The following is a 20,695-nucleotide window of genomic DNA, read 5'->3' on the forward strand; positions in this document are numbered from 1 at the left end:
TACTGTTTTAGTCACCAAAATTTAAAATTTTTACTTTGATCACTCAATTTTTGAATTGCTCTATTTTGTCACTTGTGTATTATCTTTGTAATGGCATAATAGCATGTCTTATTTTATTAATATTTATGTGATAATATGATTTATTAACATTTGAATCATATAAACATCGACTGATATTTTGTTAATATTAATTTTTATGTTCTCTATCGACCACTTCCTTCGTAGTCTGTTATTCTTATTCTTCGTTCACTGTTTATCATCTTAAACAACTATTAATCGAACTTTCCCGACCAATCTTTGTCGCCTGTCATCCTTAAACACTGTTATAAAAAACTATCCCAAAACTTTTAGTCACCCCACTTGACAAACTAAAAAATTATCAAGCATAAAAAAAACAACTAAAGTTAAAAAGGAAGGAAAAAAAAGTTCACATTCAACTTTAATAGATTCTCGATGAGCATCCATTTAAAGATTCTACCAGTGGAGAGATCGTCAACGAGGACAATTAATGGTGGTTGAAGCTATGAATAATATAGTGACCATAATCTGGGTTGGTTCAAATAGAGAAGAAAGAAAGAAAAAATAACTTTGATAAGGATCCAATATGACATCATTTAGATGGTTTTTGTTTGAATCTAAAGTGATATAGTCTTGATGTAAACTATTATATTATTTATTGTTTAACATTTAAGTGAAAAATAATTTTAAAATTAAATGGTTGAATTAAAAATTTTAAAATTTAATGACAGGGAGGAGTAAGATAAATTTGAGTGATGAATTTGTAATTTACCCATTAAATCAATAAATGCATGAATAAGTTCATGTACGATTGTTATTTATTTGTTTATATATTCTTTTATTCTCAGGAGATAATGACCCCTTTTCAAGGTATTTTTACCTAAAAACCACTCAAATATTATAATATTACTTATCATATATTGTTTTTCCAAATTTTATTAATTTAGTACATTTTATAATAAGGCGCACTACGCGAAACACACCTTGCTTGGGTGGATCAAAGGCGCGTTCCTTAAAACGTGTCTTCTAGTGAAAATGTTGACATGATACCACGAGGGAAGACACGTTTCAAAGGGCACACTTCCTAAGGTTTTCTTGCCACATCAGATTTTCTAAAATCATATTAAAAATATATATACATTAAAAAATTGAAAATAAAACTATAGGGACTAACATCATAATTTAATATATATTAGTTCCAAGAGCATAACGGGGTTAGTTTTTATAGACATATTGTAGTGTTTATTATGTTTCTTGACAATGTGTGATAAAAGCTAAAAAGTATATTATTTAATTTTTTTGTATCTCTATATCTAATGAATATACTTATACACTATTGTTAAATTACATTAGATTAATATTTATTATTAAGGTTTATTAATTAAGATTATATATTTTTTATATGTTAATATATTTAAATACTTATTTTTTAATTACGATTTTAAAAAATTTATGTAACACAAATTAAAAATATTTTATTGGCATATAAATATATTATTTATTAAATATGATTAATTAGATCTATAATTTAAGTTGAATCTGATATAAAAGTATGAAAAAAATATTGCTTGATGCCGTGAACATGTAAGATGTGAGGTTTATATAATTTAAGATGCGAGGAAAATAAAAATTCATCTATGGTTTGATCCTACAGAATACTACCAATATTTTAACTTAATGTAATCTAACAATAAAATATAAGTAGATTCATTAGATATAGAGATAAAAAAATTAAAGTATATAACTTTTAGCTTTTATCTCACCTTGTCAAGAAATATAATCTAAACACTCCAATCTGTCTATATAAATTAACCTCATTAAACTATTTAACTCATAGAACTAATATATATTAAATTATAACGCTAGTCCTTATAGTTTTAATTTTTAATTTTTTAAAGTATTTTTTTAATATGCTTTTAAAGAACCTGATGTGATAAGAAAATTTTGAAAGGTACGTCTCTTGAAATGTATCTTCTCACGTGGTGTTGAATCAATAAAATTTGAGAAAATAATGCTGACATATAATATTACAATATTTTAGTGATTTTTAAGTAAAAACGCAAATTTCAAAACACAATTCGTTGCAATTTACACCAAAATACAAAAAAAAAAAATCCAAATCAAAACCCAGATTTTAGTTCACATTTCCCAATTTTTAAATTAAAAAAAATATATATATACACTTTCTTAGATTTCTTTTTATGATTTGGTTTCATCAACTTGGTTACCACTACTACTGTTGATTTATTCTCTCTTTCAAAGTTCAATCTTGCTTCATTTGTCAGCTTCTTGAAAAATTCTCATTTAAACACCAAACAAAGTATTAATTTTGTCTGCAAAATTTGATTCCTTTTCTTGTTACCAAAAAAAAAGTTCTCCCCTGTTTGGTCTCTGTTCTTGAACCTCCATTGCTGTCTCAGTATTTCCTTTAAAAAAAACCATCTCTTGTTTTCAATAAAGTTTCAATCTTCTTTCCCTTTGATTTACCCAAACAAAACCAATCAATCTGTTTTTTTTTCTCTCTGGGTTTTCTTGTACTGAAATCTTCAAAAGAAAGTATAGAGTTTCACCTTTTTCTCTTCTTTTTCAAAATAGCTACCAATAACAATTAAAATCCCATAGCCAAAAACCTTGCCTTTTCTTTGTTCTATTCCCAAGCAATCTCCTTTTACCTCAAGCTTCATCCCCTTTTATTCTCCTTTCAAAGCTTTCAATTTGTTTTTTTTTCATCAGAAGACTAAAGAAAAAGTATGGGAAATTCTTGGTTTTTAGGAGTACTAATTCCAATATTCCTTTGCCTTCTTTTCTTTGGTGGTTTTGTTAATGGTCTGGGTGTGAATTGGGGCACCATGGCATCACATAGACTGCCGCCCAAGACGGTGGTTCAGATGTTAAAGGACAATGGAATAAAGAAAGTTAAGCTGTTTGATGCAGATTCAACCACCATGAATGCTCTTGCTGGGAGTGATATTGAAGTGATGGTTGCTATTCCTAATGATCAACTCCTTGCTATGAACAGCTATAATAGGGCTAAAGAATGGGTCAGGAGGAATATCACAAGATATAATTTCAATGGAGGTGTTAACATTAAGTAAGTTCAAGTTTTAACTTCTTTATTTAAAAAAATTATGGCTGCTAACTTGAGTTGATGGTGTTGGGTTTTTGAGGTTTTGATTGGAATTGTTGGAGTTTTTTTTATTGAGGATTTTGATAAATTGAATGATTATTGTGGAAATTTTTGGAGGTGGAATTAAGAAATTTTGGTTCTAAATCCAAAGTTTTGGCATTGAATATGCTTGCTTATGTAGGTATGAAACCATCTTGTTATAGGTGTGGTGCTGCATATATATATATATATATATATATATATATATATATATATATCTATCCTTACTTAAGGATCTAGTACAGTAGACCAACGGAGTTCCATATATTATTGAAAGTTTTTATGCTTCTTGAATCTTGATAAGAGGGATAGCTTCTATTTCGGTTAAAACACTAATCACTATGTATTTGGTGTACCCAAATAAGCCATTATTCTTTTATTGATATCCAGATAAGCCAGTTTTCAAATGAAAGTGATTTTATTCAAGTAAAAAAAAATTAAAGGTTAAGGGTTTGCTTGAATGAAAAGTAAAGCTTAATGGTCATAAAAGTATAGGAAATTACCCTCTATTTTCTTTGAAAGTTTAGCTTGGGACCATTATTAGGAAAATTAATTAGTTTTTTTTTAGCAGGTAGAGGGATTAGTTTATTAGTTGACCTAATTCTTGAATCTTGATGACAATTCTTTTTCTTTGCATGATCATATGCATTCAATGATCTTGTTTGACTTGTCTTCCCTTAGCTGTGAAATTAAGCCAACTGCACAGGATGTCAACTTTTCCTGGAAAAGTTTTCTCAGGAATCTTACCACTGGATGTTATCCCTTTGGTACTGATTCCTTCGATTTTTGCCTTTCTTTTTTGCAGCTTTGTTATTGACAAAAAAATCGACATTATTACAGGGACCATTTTTAGAATTTGACCACAATATGCATGAGGTTTTCTGGAAATTTGTTGATGGATGAAATAGTTACTAGTTGATTGGATTGTTACACCCTGTGTTGTCCTTGTGATTAACGTTTAGAAGATTCTGAGCTCAACTTTGCTCGATGGTGATCGAAAGAAGCTAATGACTTTAAGTTCCGTTAATGGTGAAGGAAAGAACATGTTCTTATTGATGCTGCAATTCAACCACCTTTCTTCTTCTTTTGTGTGTGAATTTGTTGATTGATACATACATACACATATATATTATGTATATTTAAGAATACTTAATGCCATTGCACAGGTATGTAGCTGTTGGCAATGAGCCGTTTCTCACGACCTACAATGGCTCCTTCATAAACATCACATTTCCTGCACTTCAAAACATTCAGAATGCACTTAACGAAGCCGGGGTAGGAGACTCGATAAAGGCTACCGTGCCTTCGAATGCTGATGTCTACAACTCACCAGAAAACAACCCTGTTCCGTCTGCAGGGCGGTTCCGGCCTGATATCATTGGTCTTATGACACAGATTGTCGAATTTCTGGCCAGGAATGGTGCACCTTTCACCATAAACATCTACCCTTTCCTCAGTCTGTATGGAAATGATGAGTTCCCCTTCAACTATGCTTTCTTTGATGGTGTAAACCCGATTGTCGATAACGGGATTCAGTACACTAACGTTTTCGATGCCAACTTTGACACGTTGGTTTCATCTTTGAGAGCTATAGGTCATGGGGACATGTCCATTATCGTTGGGGAAGTTGGCTGGCCCACGGACGGGGACAAGAACGCGAATATAGCTAATGCTCAGAGATTTTACAACGGGCTGATGCCTAGACTTGCAGGCAACACCGGAACTCCCCTGCGGCCGGGATATTTAGAAGTATACTTATTCGGCCTTCTAGATGAAGACATAAAGAGCATCGCTCCGGGAAACTTTGAGCGTCATTGGGGAATCTATAGGTACGACGGGCAGCCTAAATTCCCGCTCGATCTTTCCGGCCAGAATCAAAACCGGTACCTCATCGGTGCTCAGAGCGTCGAATATCTTCCCCAGAAATGGTGTGTGTTCAATCCAAATGCAAACGACCTGAGCAAGCTTGCAGACAACATAAACTACGCCTGCACCTTCTCGGATTGCACGGCGCTCGGGTACGGATCATCTTGTAACATCCTCGATGCGAACGGGAACGCATCGTACGCGTTTAACATGTACTACCAGGTCCAAAACCAGAATGACATGGCCTGCAATTTTCAAGATCTAGCCACGGTTACAACACAGAATCCTTCACAGGGGGCTTGCAGTTTTATCATTCAAATTGCTTCCTCTTCTTCTTCTGTTGGTCCCTCACTGATGAAGATGGCAGTTTTTGCTGTATTAACATTTGTATTACTATGAACTCGAATTCTGTAGATAATTAGGATTTACTTTTATTTTTTTGCTCTTATATTATTTTTTGTTAGCTTTTTTTTTTATGTTACAGATTATGGGTTATATATTTTTATCATTGATTTTAGTAATAAATTCATAGGCTTATCTATTCTCATTTCTCAACTATTAAAAGTTACAAAATGTTCACCTGATTATTCATATGTTTCGAACTTATCTTTTTTCTGTTAAAAATTAACGATTGTCTGAGTTGAACATTAACATGTTGATTGGAATATGATAAAATCATATTTTAATCATGTCTATTACCATTTTCGTTGCTATCAACACTGGTTCGACATCATAGTGTAAACGGAGAGTCAATCCATAAAATATAGCTATAACAATTTTGAGATCAAATTTTATCATATCTCAGTCAACATGTTAATTTCCAACTCAAACCACTGCCATTTTTTTACTAGAAAATGATGAGTTTGAAACAAATGAATAGTTGAGTGACCCTTTTGTAACTTTAATAGTTGCGAGACTCAACAGAGCATCGTCATGTACTCAAGAACTCTCTTGTAACTTTTAATAAAAACGACTCAACAAAATATCACCCTATAATCGGGAGATCATATGTGTACTCTACCAAAAACAAATTATAGTTGGGTTGAGTTATTATTTAATAATAAAAATATGAAAATTTAATTATGAAATAATATAATTTTATTAAATTATTTAGACTTAAATATTAAATAAATTCAATATAGGACTCAAATTCAGTTGTGTTTTATCTCAATTGAATTATCAAGATGAGCACACAAACATTAACAATAAGTGCCTATGAGAGGTCCATCTCACAATCATAAAGCCTCAAAATTCCCCACCAACACAACAAAGACACTCTCAATTGGAAAGTAATACTCTTTGATACCTACAATTTTTTTATATAAATATAAGGTAAATATAAAATGATATCTGATCAAATACATTCATTTATTTGATAATGAATACTCACATTCTTGACATTTGCAGTTATCGTACTCGAAACTTCAAAAATAACAACGAATCCCTCAACCATACACTTCTCTCATGGACTATGTGTGGGAATCAATATCACTCGGCATATCAATAATGAATTTGTTTAATAAAATGAAATTAATGTCATATTTTTTTATTAAAATTAATAATTCAAATTTTAATATTATGAATAGAACAAATAAGATAGAGAAGATAATCCTATAATATATCCTATAATGTTTAATCTGAATTAATCTATCAATGAATTAGATATAAGAGATAATATCTAAAAATATATATCATTGACCATTTAAATGTTCTTGTTAAAGGAATTGTTGAGAGTATTTGAGAGTTAAAGGAATTGTTGTTACTAATAGAGGTTTTAGGTTCAAGCACCAGAGTATTTGAACGTTCATTATCAAATGATTGAGAGTTATTAAAATAATACTAGCACTTGTGAATACCTTAGATTAACAAAAAAAAATGCTTTTATAGATAATCACATTTCTATTATTATATCATTTTTGTTTTAGTTTTCATTTATTGGGTAATTATAAGTTCTCAATTACTTTTTAAGGTAAACAATTAGCTAAATTTTTTAAATAATGTAGTAGAAAAAAATAGCCTGAATAATGTTGGAATAGATTTATTTACTTGAATAGGGTGAAATCTACCGTGAAGTGGGAGTTACACGGTGGTCATAGCGTCAAGGGTCGGTGTCTCATGGTAATCCATGCGCTTTCCCCCTCTGCATACAACGTGAGCCTACATGCATGCAGTCTGCCCGTGATGAACCGCCTGCAAGCTTTCTCCCGCCCATGATCCCTGCATGCAGTCTACCCAGCAGCAATAATAACTGCATTATGGTAGCAATAATGGCTGCATTTTTGCAACAATAATAGCAGCATTATTGCGGCAATAATTGAACCCAAAAAACTTTGCCTATATGTGGTTTATGGAGGCTAACCGGGAAGATTAAAGATAGAAGAAAAGAATAGGAGATTAGCCGGGGAATTCAAAGCCTAATACAAGAATTTCAGGGAGAAAAATAGGAAGAAAGAAGAAGTAATATCAGGTAGTAATTGTATTTTATTTATTTATTTAGTTAGTTAGTTTCTTAAATTATTTTTTTATGATTAAAAAACATTTTTTTGTAGATCGGTTAAAATCGAAGAACAAAATGAACTGTTTCATCTTGACGCTCAACATATTTCTAGCCATTTGGAATTGATGTTATTCCTATATTTAATTTAATAAAATATTATATTTTATTTGATAACACAATTGTTATTATTAAATGGTGAAAGTTGGTTTTATTATCAATTGCTTAATTTCATGATTTAATTAATTGTAGGAAGACCCACAATGAGTCCTCCGTCACCGAATCAATATTCCCAAGAAATCACATGAGTTGATTGAAAATAACTTGAAACAGACTGGATTTTACCATGTTAATTTTGTTCCAGAATTCAAGTTGGTATCGATTTGATCAATGCATTGATTGAACGTTGGAGACCAGAGACATACGTTTCATTTTGTGTGTGGAGATTATACGATAACTTGGAAGACGTGGCCATGCAACTTGGGTCCCAACAAATGGGATGCCGATAGTGCATGATAATAATTACTCGATGGATTTCGCTTGCAATAGGTTACTTGGGAAGACGACAGTAAAATATATTTAAACGGCCGACGTTTGAGGCTATCATGGTTGCCTAGTCAATTTCTGCTCAATGAGCATAGTACTGAGCAAGAAGTTTCATGTGCAACTCGAGCATATATATTAGAGTTGATTGAGGTAGTTTTGATGTCGGATAAATTCGGTAATTTAGTTCACACTCAATATCTCTCGTTTTTTAGCAATTTTGAGAATCCTCGTCCATATAGTTGGGGATCGACAATATTGGAGTTATTGTATCTTTAGATGTGTAAGGCGTCAGTAATCGTGAATGATATTGTTATAATGAAAATCGATGGATGTCTGATGTTACTACAATCATGGGCTTGGCACGGACTTTCATCTCCACGAACTCCAAACATATATCGTTCTTCCGGCAAACAACATTGATCGGCCTGTCCGGAACGACAACGATAGTTCAAATCATTAGACAGGTATCAAGTAAAGGAGAACTCATGTTGCAGATTGAACACAAGGGAAATTGCTGTCAGATAATTTACCTATACAATCACCTATAGTGAAAACCGGACCATGCAATATATAAGTATGGAGTGGTAAAATGCTACATACATGTTAACAAATACCCTTCTCGAATCAAGCTAAAATAACAAAAGAAAGCATCCAATTCAAACAAGAAAAAATGGGTAAATGAAAAATGTTTTCTTTTACCTGTAAGAGATATCGAGAACAAGACCTATAAAACAAGCCAAGTCATCAACTACAAGCTCGCTATCATAATCCTTATCATCATAAATCCCTTCATCACTAACATCAAGACTTGCCTTTGCATTAAAGGTGTTGCCTTTCTTCAAGGAGGAGAAGAAAAGTGGTGTTTTCTAGTAGTAGAACCAAGAAACCTGAACATACCCTTTTGAAAATGAAGTGATCTAAGCCCACCGGAACCAACAAAAAGGCAAATTTGACCCAATACTGTTGGTGGGCTAATTATTTAACCCAATACCGACAAAACAAATTAGTTTGGGATTTATGATATTTGGTATAATGACTTAAAACTCGTCATATTGATTTGATGAATTTTAATAAAATTTATCTTTCATTTAAATATTTCTTCTTGATGTGATAAATTCTAATAAAAAATTATATTTTATTAGAATTCGTCACGTCAACCTACCGTAAACCCCAAATTAATTTTAGAGATGCCTAACAAGCCAATTTTTTATCAGCTTGCCCTATTGCACCCCACCAAAAACATGGCTAACGAGCTTGTTATGAAAAGGGTCTTTTGGTTCCACTCCACCGTGAAAGAGCAGCTTCAAACGTCCTTGAGCAGTGAATTGAGCCATGAACTGGACCAAGAAACCGGTTTAGCTTTCGAACTAGTTCAACTTAAGGGTCTGTATTAACTTTAGCGTTGCACTTAGCAAAATTTAGTTTTTATTTCATTTAATATTTCACCATTAAAAATTCAAAAAATAACGTTAAATTTTGATATTAAAACAGACCAAAATTAATATTTTAGATTAAACGTGATAAATTTTTACAATGGATACTAAACTGAAATGAAAACTAAACGTCAAGTATAATTTAAAAAAATGAAAGTTTAAATAGTAAAACGGACCAAAACTAATAGTTTATGTACTAAATACATAATTTACCCTATCTTCTTTACATAATTCATGACCATGACCCTTTTTTAATTAAAGACAATAACTTTTTGACCCTTGAACTTCATCACTTGATGCATTTTAATCCTTTCACTTAATTTGAAATTCCCATCCCAAACCTTTTGATGACAAAATATTCCCAACTTTAACATTTTAATCTCAACATCTCATTGATACAAAAAGATCCTCTTATTAATCAACGATTAAATAATCACTTTTAACTTTCTTGCAAGAATTTATTCCCAACGTCTAATTGAGACAAAAAAGTCATTAATCAACAAACGATCAAAATAAAAGCCTTTGCCTTAAAATAGAACATTGTAGAGAAAATACTAAAAAAGAAACTGAAATCACCATATAGTAAATGAAAACATTATAAGCCCAAATGCTTTGGTGGGGGGTGGGGAACACGTCGAGAAGAAAAGTTTAAATAAAAGATATATTTTATTAGAAGCCGATCTAATTTATCACATCGAGAAGAAAACTTTTCTTACCCAAATTCTAGGGATTTTCTAGCTGATCTAATTTCATATTTACAGCATTTTCTAGCATCAATTTACAAACCTTTACAAGCCATTACTAAATCAGTTCCATCAATAAAAAGCACAATTAAGGGTTAGTTTTAATGAAGTTACCATTACACTTTTAATTGGAAGCAAAATGTCCACATATAACACTCAAGTTATTTCCCCCCCCCCTTTTTCAGTTTTTTTCCCTTACTAAATTACTAATTACATGCAGGATATTACCTAGCATTTAAGCACCATACTTACTTTTGGGGGGGGAAGAAAACCCGATATGAAAACCACATCCGAAAGAGCTGGTGCCGATCCAACGGACCAGATTCCCGAAACTTGCAAATCCCTGTTCATTATATATTCATAATTGAAATCGAACTCCTGAAAACCAGGGAATAGGAAAACCTAGTATCCACAACCGAGTTGGTGAAGGCTGTAACTCTGAAAAGACATGTCCCATTCAAAGGTTTATTATTTGCCACCAAACTTAAAGATCAGACAGAGGCGAGGTCCGCAACATTCTTCTGAGACGAACGGAAAAACAATAAGATTCAATCACCTCAAAGGGAGGAGAGAGGATGTAGTATCTTACCATTGTTGGTTTTTCCGGAACTCTGTAAGGACAGGATATATGTTCTCAAAGGCTGTGTATGTCTCATCTCTAACCTGAGACTCAAACAAAGAAAATTAGTGAACTCAATCATAAACAGCATGCATGAAGGTTGAACACAGGCCTGAGGTATCACCTTAGCTCCAGTGATCACAATCTTCCCTGACACAAAAATAAGAAGCACAATCTTTGGTTGTTTCATACGATAGATCAGGCCCGGAAAGAGTTCTGGTTCATACTGCATTAAAAGAAAAGGCTATTTTACTAGACAAATGATACACCACTTTCAACAAATATAAGGGTAAGAAGACTCCAAGGGGCTCGTATATAAATGAACATACACATGGATAAATGCATACAGTCTTGTACTCATATCTCGGACTCCCACATGTTCACTTATAAAACATGCATATCAATGTTCTCATACACAAGGAAACAGACCCAATAAAAAGCACGTCACTTACACTTGAAAAGGCACCATGGGAGTATGCAAGACCTTCAAGTCTGATAGGAAATTTAACATCACAAGAACCAACAATGTTCTGAATCTTGAAGTCCTGCCAATCACAGCAGAATAAGGTAAATGACTAACCAAGTAGGGGAAACCACTATTGAAGGATGAGATTTCAGTCAATACATGAGATTTTATGAGCATTGTTTGCATGGGAGAAATATAAAAGAAATCAAGCATTACGGTACCTTAAACTTAGCAGGAAAACCAAGCTTTTGGATAATTCTGGCATACTGAAAAGCAAAAAATATTCTCAGTTAATCACTGGTTTCATCATTGTATCTTCCTGTTCTAATGATAAGAATAACTAACACAACATAGTTAAAAAAAAAGCATGTCAAAGATAAGTATCTACCTTCCTTGCAGCCAGTTTAGATTGCTGTTCGCTTTTTGCACCAGTGCAGACCTGAAGCGGCAAGGAAAGTTTTTTAGTAAATCAATAATTGAATAATGTTAACACACTAGCACTATTTATTTACTAAACAATTTTGACGCTAAAACTTCCATTTTTCCACGCAGCCAAATAGCTGCATATGATTGTGATTTTCAATAAGAAATGAATTACCATCTTTCCAGAGGCAAAAATCAAAGCTGTAGTTTTGGGCTCCCTGATTCTCATAATGACTGCAGCAAAACGCTGTAGGTTTTTTTTTAAAGAAAAGGTTAGCGACCAAATAACAGCAGCAGAATCAGAGCTGCACAAACTATAATAAATAATAACAAGAACCATCAGTAAGTAGTATACCTTCGGATTATACTCGGCGTTTCGAGCTTGCAGTGCAATCTGCTTAAGATCCAACTTGCAATCTAAGTTTACAGTTGATACAATGTTTCTAGAAACACAATAAGAGTAAACTGGCAAGTGAATTAAGCTTATTAATGATAATTTATATAATTTAATTATATTACACACCATCTATATCTAAGAAACTCTATTCGCATAACGAAACACAAAACAGTATCATCCAAAGACATCTAAAAAGCCTTCCACTATTATGATACAAAATCACAATCAATTGTCTTTTAAATTTCCATTAAAGCCTACTCAACCAACATAAAAACATAACTCATTTCTCTAATCTACTTTTCAACATTCACAAACAAAATCACAAGCTAACATATCATATCCCTAAAATCCCCATTGTTCCCGCAACATAATCAAAACTCATTTCACAAACTTCTCGTCATCAGCAAAACATAAAGTGCGAATATATGCGTGGGAGATCGTACAGGCCATTCTATCTTCAGCTGGTTCTTAAAAGGTAGGGGTCAGTACAGACCCCTTTCTAAAAAGCACCAGCTGGAGTTGAAGAAAGTTGCTACAGCTTAGGTGAAATGCTCAGCATGTCATCAAGCAGGTGAATGGTGCTATGGTGAGGCCTTTCCAAGGGGACATGCATGATGTGGCAGTCAATTACCCGTGATTTAATACACAATTACCAAAAGACGATACCGATCCACAAACTCTATTCAGCCAAGAGATCATTCAACTTATAAAACCGCCGAGACTCTAACACCCATATCCCCAAAACACCTTTCTTTTTCTCCTGAAAGTCCCATCTCCAATAACACCTAATCTTCTAAAGATCTCCCCATCTATAACCTTATATAAAAGTGTCAGAGTCGAAGAGGACGAGAGAGGCAAAATAGAGACTTACTGAAGAGTAGGAACAATGCCAGATGGATGCTTAGAAAGATCCACTGGTTGGCTCCCTTCCAAGCCACCTTGTTCCGCCATTCTCTTCTTCGTTGTTCACCCAAAAATTCCGAAAGAAAATCCCCAATATTTCCCAGAAAAAAGTCTGGGTTTTCTTAAAACACACAATTCCAGAACAACCCAACCGAATTCGCCAAATCTAATAAACCCGTTGACCCAAAAATTAGGTTTTCTTTTTAAAATGTTAAAATATAAACAAATTTAATAAAATTCAACCCGTTAAAAGACACGTAGTCTACAATTTTGTAGGGAATGAAGAAAAAACACAACACAGAAACAGATCAGATCGGGTTCATTCAAATCCAAGCAAATTCACCAGTTTTTCAATGGAAATAGATTGGGGATTTTAAACGATTGTGTATAAATATATGAAAATCGGAGGGAAAATTGATGGTAAAAGTTTGAAAACGAGAGCCTTATATATATATATATAGAGAAGATTTTGGTTTAAGATAAAAGAGAGATAAAGGAATGGATTTGAGAGGACATGGATTTGATAATGAGATTTCTGAGGGTTTGGTTTATAAGAAAGGGGGAGAGGCTGTGTTTCTATCGGGTCGTCCTTTTGTACCCTACTCTTCCTATTTATAGACCTTGACTCTATTGCCCGGTTAAGAAACGTCTGATACCGGTTTTTACCGGTTAGCTAATGTAGTTTATTAAAATAAGGGTTAACTACATGAAAATCACTTATGTTTATATTTTATCCACTTTTGGTCACTGATTTCAAAAAACATAATACATAATCACTTTCGTTTTTATTTAATTAAGATGTGGTCACTTTTGTTTTTATTTAATTAACACGTGGTCACCCCGAGTTAACTGTCGTTAATAACAGTTAAATATTTTGATATAATCACATATTTGGTCACTATTATTTACATATTCTCTCAATTTAGTCATACTTTTAATAAATTTAATCCTCCAATCGAATGATGTCACATGTCATGCCACATAGGGGTGAGCTTTCAATCGAGTCGAGTCGAGTCAAATTTTCAAGTTTCTGTTTAAATTTAATTATAAATATTTATAATATTATGATATTATTTGATTCCAATTTAAATGGTTTATTATAACCATATACAATACATGTGTATTTCTTCATATTTTTTTCATATGTGATATACATTTATAGAGAGGTCAAGAAAATGCACTGAGTTTGTGCACGGAGAAAGTTTTGTTGGCACGACAAGCTTATGATTTAGTGAGTTTCTATTGTTTGTTTTTTTAGTATTTTTTAATTGAGATTGCATTATTGACTATGTCTTTACTGAGGTTCCTTGTGTATAACTTCAAACCCCATTCTTATTATCCTGAAGAAAAGTTCTCTACCCTGTAAAATGAACCGATGAATAAGCGAAACTTCAAAGATATACATGTATATGTATATGTATATGTATATGTATATGTATATGTATATGTATATGTATATGTATATGTATATGTATATGTATATGTATATGTATATGTATATGTATATGTATATGTATATGTATATGTATATGTATATGTATATGTATATGTATATGTATATGTATATGTATATGTATATGTATATGTATATGTATATGTATATGTATATGTATATGTATATGTATATGTATATGTATATGTATATGTATATGTATATGTATATGTATATGTATATGTATATGTATATGTATATGTATATGTATATGTATATGGTTGGAATAGGACAAGAAAGGGTTTATTTTACCTGATCAAGAGTTTCATAGTTTGAAGGTGGTGTCTCGAAATATGGCTTCTGCCTCTCTGGTGGTGGAGCAGCATAGGCTCTACTGAGCTTGTCATTCAGTATGGTGATCGGCACATCTTGTTTGGTCCAAACACCTGCTTTATCTTCATTATCGGAACCGAACCATCCCGAAGACTTGGTTTTCATTGCTTTGGATGGGGATAAGAGCTCGAACGGCGAAGACAAAGTGCAGTAAGAGCAGCCTCGGAGTCCGTTAATGGCTGTGCGACTTCTTTTCTTGAAGCTCAAATGGCTAAGTATGGCACTGGTTAAACTCGCATCTTTGCGGCCATTGTTCTTTACAATGACTGCTGTTGCTATGCTTAATGGATGGAGAGAGACAACATAACTGATATCTAGAGTCCCAGCAGTACAGCTCAACTCAACCTGTTCATACATTATACGAACACAAACCGATCATGAACGGTCTTAAATATAAACTATTAATCACAAACAAATCCAGGTTCATTCAAACTCGGCTTTGTTTACAGCTCTAAACAAAATCCCATAAAACTACATGAACTCGGACAAGTATGTGTCTGCAAGTGAGAAAATACCTGAAGAGCATCAATGGCGTCATTATCAGCATCCTTTACATCCCACTCATAACCAGATAGAAGCGACCCTTTCGAACTTTTTTTCGGTTGCATCATTGATAAACAAACCAATCCCTCCTTTGGACTTGGTAGGGTCTGTTCCACCAGCAGGGACTGTGTTAAGAATATCCTCGAAGCCGTCATCGTTCCAGTATACTTTAGGCTTGTAAAAAGTGACATGGGCATCAGGGATTCTTAGTAATGGAAATTGTTGTGCTCCGAGAATTTGATGCCTTTGCGGCTGAATTTTTCGTCGAGAGCCTCTGGAGAGGAAAGGGTAGTTGAAGTAGGAGTCGCAAGAGGAGAAGTAGCTTTAATTATGTTTGGTTTTGGAAGAGAGAAACAAAGAAGGGAAGCCATTGTTGGTAGGAAGAAACTCTGTTGGCTTCCACACAGTGGACTAACTAAGCTGGTAGGCTCATCCTTTAGCTATTGTTTTGTTTGGACATGCTTTTTTGGCCATCCATTTTCACATATTTGCACTATTGATTTAGCGATATTATATAATTTATTTTAACTCGATTAATATTTTTATACCAAGTTTTCATGATAAGTTTCGGCTTGAAAACTGCTCAGTTTTTTACCCAACAGTTAAAAAAGGATGGATAGAAAGTTTGCATTCATTATTTCAGTTTTTAGCCTTTTCGTATGTTTCTTTCAATTGGTGGGTATGAAACATTTAGAAGTAAAAGATGAAAACAAGAACTTGGATCTAACAAAAGGTTAATAGCCAAAGGTGACAGCATTCACCAAATTTACTGATGGGAAAATTACAGAATTGATAAACACAACACAAAACCTTATAACATTTTCAAAATAAAATCAAAACTTGGTTTCAAAGTGTTTAAAGCATCTCAAAGATGCCTTACAAAATCCCAAACCAAACACAGTGAGATACGAGAGAAAGGTAATCGACATATGATGCTGCAGGAGAGACTTTGCTTAGTCCTCATCCATTCCTGCGGGCTGCTCTCTCCTTCCTGGACCTCCAGCTGGTTTAGCCATTATAATCTACAAAATTGAAGGCATGGCATAAGTATGCTTGGTGAACAGAAACAGTCGAAACCAATATATATTTTCAAGCCCTGTTTTGAGTTAATTACCTGATCTACCCGTAGAACGGTGCAGGCAGCATCAGCTGCGAATTTGAGAGCGAAAAACCTGTCGAAAGAAGAAAGAAACACAAGAAAAGAAGAGAGTTCGTACTGTTGGTGTGCGTCCGTATGAGAAAGTACTTATGAGTCGGATTGACAAAGATCAAAATGCGACTTACTTGGTGACATAAAGATCCCAAATATTGAGGGTTGACACATCCTTGCAAAAACCATCCTCGGAATCACCTCCCTCCAAGTCGATGCCCACTTTGGCATTTCCAGATGCATGCTTTTCATACAGCTTAGATATGATATCCATTGGATTGAGTCCAGCATTCTCTGCGAGGGTTCTTGGTACCATTTCAAAACTTTCGGCAAACTTAGCAATGGCATATTGATCCAATCTGCAAAATATCCATTTACCCAATTAGCCAGTAGTCCAAAATCTACTGTATATTCCAAAATTTATATATATATATATGTATAATAAATGCGATACAAAAGTTTGAAAACGATGCTTCGATTCCCAAAAATCCAGCTCAGCCCATGTATAACATCAAAAAGTGTTACTAGTCCAAAAACATGGTGGCTATGCAGGTAAAATGCCATCATGACTCGATCATGCCATTCATGCAATTCAAGAGCAGCACATAATTGCAGGATGATACTTTATAGTAAAGAAGTAAAAGCAGAAAAAAAAAATAGATCACCCTGTTTCCTTAAAGGAGAATTCTTTCAATCTTCTAGCCAACTCAATTTCAGTAGCTGCAGCTCCAGGAACCATCCGACTGTCCCTGCACATTGCCTAACAAAAAATACGGCATTAAGAAAGTGACAATGATACTTCCCTTGAAATTTACATCCAAAAATAAACAAAAAAATGTCTCAAAAGGTAAGAAATACAGAACTCAATAAAGTTTACAGAGGAGAAACACAACAATACTCGGAAGAATACTAAGAAACAAAGTAAATATTTGGCAACTATCACCTTATATGTATTCACCCCATCATCAACAGCTCTTTCAAGATCATCCAATATACTATCAGTACTTCCTCGTAGAAGCACAGTGGCAATCTTGTTACCACCTTCTTCACTTCTCACAACAGTGACCTACACTCAATAGATAATACAAAACAAACTGAATAAAAGACAAGAAACCAAATACGAGTAAAAGAAAACTCATAAAACATACCCGAGAACCACCGATTTCCTCAACTGAAATTGAATCAATAAATCCCAAATCATCAGCCTTCAGTTGGCTGAGTTTCAACTGTCAAAAGAATTAAAAGCTCATCAGATTGCAAACGAAAGACATTATCTTTTTTTTTCCTTTTACTATAATCTAGATAGAATGCTCACAAGAGCGGAAGTTCCTGTTGTGCGACAAAAACGCCTCAGTTCAAATTTCGAGCTGATTTTCAAGACCATTAACCTGCAAGAAAAGGATCCAAACTAGACATGTAAACAAGGATGCAAAAGCTACAAAAGCAAGATGTTCCAATCTATCAAACACTTGGCATAATTGCATAAGTATCAATCAACTACATAGAACAACCATACATCCAAAATTAACAGAAAAAAGAGAGCAGAATTAAAATATGAAAAGAAAACTTCATATACTTGTAACGTTCACAGAAATGCAATGCCATTTCACCAACTGGTCCTCCACTGACAATAACTTTGGCACCAGAATCAGCAACTGCTTTGATTAGATCCTCAACCCTAGCTTCTTCAGTTTTAGCATAATTCTCTAGCTGAAAGATAAGAAAACCTTCTACATTAGACGTATTTGACCAAAGAAAACCCCCAATTCCAATTACTTATCAGCACAGAGTTGGATCTAAGACAAAAATATATATATTATTCTCACAATTTACCTGCTCAGCAGAGTGAATCAATACAGTGCCTTTTGTTTCAGTGGCAGATGTATCAACGCCACTGGCAAACACGGCCACCTGTTACAAAGTGAACACAACATGAATCCGTAAGCCGGAAAGCAATAAGATTTACCAATAAAAGATTATAGTGAAACTGTTATAGAAACTAATTAATCAACCAGGAATGGAAAGGAGAACAATGAATGTGTACCTTTGCCTTCTCAATAAGCTTTATACTTCCCACAGCGTCACCTTTTAAAACCATCCCACGAACAATTGTACAATTATGCAGACCTCCTCCAACAAGCTTTGAGACTCGGACATTATCAACATCAAAGTTTGCAGGGTTCTTGGGGCAGACTTGGATGCATGCCTATGATGCAAAATAAATAAACAAAAAGTAATCATGATATCCTTCAAAAGTTATCAGCAAATAGGCAAACAGATCAATGATAGACAAGAGAAGAGGAATAAGTTGAAATTACATCGGCTATAAGAGAACATAATATATCTTCCTGTCCGTGTTGCTTGCTAGCAACAGCAGCTTTCATTCGAGTAACAACTTGCTCTTTATCCCGAACATCCATAGTTTCAGAACCTTCCTCCACAAGTTCCCCCAACACCTCAATTGTCTACAAATATTAAAAGATAAAAACTATAATATCAAATCCGACACATTATCGTAATTAGCACAACACCTCAAGTCATATAAGTTACTTGGGAAAGCAAAGGCAAACCTTGGTAATTGCTTTAGTATAACCACTGATGATCTCACTTGGATGCAAACCCATCCTAATAAGCTCCTCTGCATTCTGGAGAAGCTCACCAGCGAACGAAATCGTCAAATTAGCACCGTCTCCGATCTCCTCCTGCTGAGCCTTACCGGCCAAAACTAAAATCTTGGCGGCGGGATGCTGAACCTCAAGCTCATTGACAATAGTAGCAGCATCATTGGTGACAAAGAGCTTGTCCAAATGATTAATTACCATCTTATTCATACCTAAATAAACAGTGGACCAATCAATAAAAGCAAATGGGGAGGCATTAGAAAAATAACACTTGATCTGGATATCAAACGAAAAGTATTCGGAAAAAAGCAGCAGATTTCAAATGAAAAGAGAACAAACAAAGGGTACCTTCGGGGCCGAGGGAAGTGCGGGTGATGGTGGAGAGTTGCTTGCAAGCATCGATGTTTTTGAGAACAGCTTCGTCGAGACCTGAGAGATGCTTGTGACCTTCCTTGAGCATGGATTGTATGCCATAAGGCTGCATTGAGAACGCCATTTTTCTTCTTTTTTACTAAAAACTTTAACCTTTGGAAATGGAGAAACGAGGGGAAAAGGTTTAACCTTTACGTTGTTGGCTTTGAAGAAGAGGGGATATCGAAGTGTCTAGTTAAGTGTTTATGAGTTTTTAGTCCCAGAAAGCCCTAGGAGGTGGAAGAAACCATTTTCCACGCGCCTTCAATTCACGTGAGAGATTAAAATTGGCCTTTTTAGAAAAAATATAAATAGTTTTGAAATTAGATTTATAAATTTGCTTAACAAACTATAAAAAAAAAAATTTAATCTCAAATAAGTGTCCAAATTATATTTTTTTGTCAAATAAGTAACTATAATTTTTTTTATTCATCCGGTACCTAACATTACAGACATTAGCATTTTAGATGATCGGGCCGTCAACGACGTTAATTTTCTCCGTTAAGTGACACGTATCACAACCTGATAATTTAAAAAAAATTATATATATTTAAAAAAATAAAATTATATATTTTAAAAAAAAAATACATAAATTTTGAAATAACTCCTAAACTTTGAAAACATTTATTTCAACTCTTAAATCCATGCTAACCGCCACCGTTTGCCCTCGAAGAAGCTCCATCCGACCTCTCCTCCCCGACGACCAAAACCCTTATGAAATAATAATCGGTTGACGACCAATCGACAATAAATTGATGTTTTAAATCCCACAAACCCTATGATGAAAATCAAGATCCCACGCGATTCGATGGTAAATCGGTGACAACTACGGTGACATATAACTCGGATGATGGCAAGGACTATATCGACGGCGGCGATCGTGATCAGAGAGGGCGACGACAACGGATTAAAGTTAAGATTTGGGATTTTAGGGTTGTTTTATAATATAAGGTTAGTTTTTTTTATATAAATATAATAATATTAAATTTAAAAAATATTTTTTTAAATTATCAGTTATGACACATGTCACTTAACATATAAAACTAACATGTTGATGGCCCGACCACCTAA

General features: G+C 33.8%; 4 protein-coding genes and 1 pseudogene across 6 annotated transcripts; 1 reads left to right on the forward strand and 4 right to left on the reverse strand.

Moving 5' to 3' along the window:
• Positions 1–2,567: 2,567 nt before the first annotated feature.
• Positions 2,568–5,491, forward strand: LOC120213508 (glucan endo-1,3-beta-glucosidase 8-like). Its single transcript, XM_039211622.1, has 2 exons — positions 2,568–3,109; positions 4,351–5,491. The coding sequence occupies exons 1-2, from the start codon at positions 2,769–2,771 to the stop codon at positions 5,447–5,449; spliced, it is 1,440 nt and encodes a 479-aa protein (XP_039067553.1). The 5' UTR covers positions 2,568–2,768; the 3' UTR covers positions 5,450–5,491.
• Positions 5,492–7,163: 1,672 nt separating this feature from the next.
• Positions 7,164–9,424, reverse strand: LOC120213978. Its single transcript, XM_039212008.1, has 5 exons — positions 9,341–9,424; positions 8,790–8,956; positions 8,437–8,515; positions 7,410–7,464; positions 7,164–7,321 (listed from the first exon to the last, which is right to left on the reverse strand). Exons 1-5 carry the CDS (start codon positions 9,422–9,424, stop codon positions 7,164–7,166), a joined length of 543 nt encoding a protein of 180 aa, XP_039067939.1.
• A 1,017-nt stretch (positions 9,425–10,441) lies between these two features.
• Positions 10,442–13,340, reverse strand: LOC120213516 (TATA-box-binding protein-like). Of its 3 annotated transcripts, none has more exons than XM_039211640.1 (9): positions 13,043–13,340; positions 12,130–12,217; positions 11,950–12,021; positions 11,740–11,790; positions 11,573–11,617; positions 11,338–11,430; positions 11,010–11,111; positions 10,856–10,929; positions 10,442–10,784 (listed from the first exon to the last, which is right to left on the reverse strand). In XM_039211640.1, coding segments are annotated over exons 1-9 (606 nt in total). In that variant the 5' UTR covers positions 13,123–13,340; the 3' UTR covers positions 10,442–10,783. The 3 variants fall into 3 exon arrangements, with proteins under 3 accessions (XP_039067571.1, XP_039067568.1, XP_039067564.1); XM_039211637.1 differs by having other exon boundaries at positions 10,442–10,787; XM_039211633.1 differs by having other exon boundaries at positions 10,442–10,929.
• A 1,028-nt stretch (positions 13,341–14,368) lies between these two features.
• On the reverse strand, positions 14,369–15,934 carry LOC120213989 (annotated as a pseudogene).
• A 232-nt stretch (positions 15,935–16,166) lies between these two features.
• Positions 16,167–19,865, reverse strand: LOC120213496 (T-complex protein 1 subunit theta-like). Its single transcript, XM_039211612.1, has 13 exons — positions 19,562–19,865; positions 19,163–19,425; positions 18,911–19,057; positions 18,637–18,798; positions 18,426–18,503; positions 18,169–18,302; positions 17,908–17,980; positions 17,741–17,818; positions 17,536–17,658; positions 17,258–17,352; positions 16,727–16,951; positions 16,557–16,614; positions 16,167–16,464 (listed from the first exon to the last, which is right to left on the reverse strand). The coding sequence occupies exons 1-13, from the start codon at positions 19,707–19,709 to the stop codon at positions 16,396–16,398; spliced, it is 1,653 nt and encodes a 550-aa protein (XP_039067543.1). The 5' UTR covers positions 19,710–19,865; the 3' UTR covers positions 16,167–16,395.
• Between the last annotated feature and the right edge of the window lie 830 nt (positions 19,866–20,695).

Source organism: Hibiscus syriacus, unplaced genomic scaffold (assembly GCF_006381635.1).
Source record: "Hibiscus syriacus cultivar Baekdansim isolate YM2019G1 unplaced genomic scaffold, ASM638163v2 tig00000738_pilon, whole genome shotgun sequence".
Lineage (NCBI taxonomy): Eukaryota > Viridiplantae > Streptophyta > Magnoliopsida > Malvales > Malvaceae > Hibiscus > Hibiscus syriacus.

Excerpts from the sequence above, each read along its gene's own strand:
- LOC120213516 (XM_039211633.1), bottom strand. The coding sequence starts at position 13,122 with ATGGCGGAACAAGGTGGCTTGGAAGGGAGCCAACCAGTGGATCTTTCT. Across the intron at positions 12,022-12,129 it reads ACGCCGAGTATAATCCGAAG|CGTTTTGCTGCAGTCATTAT; the intron begins GTATACTACTTA and ends AAAAACCTACAG. Across the intron at positions 11,791-11,949 it reads TTTTTGCCTCTGGAAAGATG|GTCTGCACTGGTGCAAAAAG; the intron begins GTAATTCATTTC and ends TTGCCGCTTCAG.
- LOC120213496 (XM_039211612.1), bottom strand. The coding sequence starts at position 19,709 with ATGGCGTTCTCAATGCAGCCTTATGGCATACAATCCATGCTCAAGGAA. Across the intron at positions 19,058-19,162 it reads ATACTAAAGCAATTACCAAG|ACAATTGAGGTGTTGGGGGA; the intron begins GTTTGCCTTTGC and ends TAATATTTGTAG. Across the intron at positions 18,799-18,910 it reads TATGTTCTCTTATAGCCGAT|GCATGCATCCAAGTCTGCCC; the intron begins GTAATTTCAACT and ends TTTGCATCATAG.
- LOC120213508 (XM_039211622.1), top strand. The coding sequence starts at position 2,769 with ATGGGAAATTCTTGGTTTTTAGGAGTACTAATTCCAATATTCCTTTGC. Across the intron at positions 3,110-4,350 it reads AATGGAGGTGTTAACATTAA|GTATGTAGCTGTTGGCAATG; the intron begins GTAAGTTCAAGT and ends GCCATTGCACAG.
- LOC120213978 (XM_039212008.1), bottom strand. The coding sequence starts at position 9,424 with ATGGCTCAATTCACTGCTCAAGGACGTTTGAAGCTGCTCTTTCACGGT. Across the intron at positions 8,957-9,340 it reads ACCCTTTTCATAACAAGCTC|AAAACACCACTTTTCTTCTC; the intron begins GTTAGCCATGTT and ends TTCTACTACTAG. Across the intron at positions 7,465-8,436 it reads TCCGTGCCAAGCCCATGATT|GCTTTGAATTCCCCGGCTAA; the intron begins GTAGTAACATCA and ends TTCTTGTATTAG.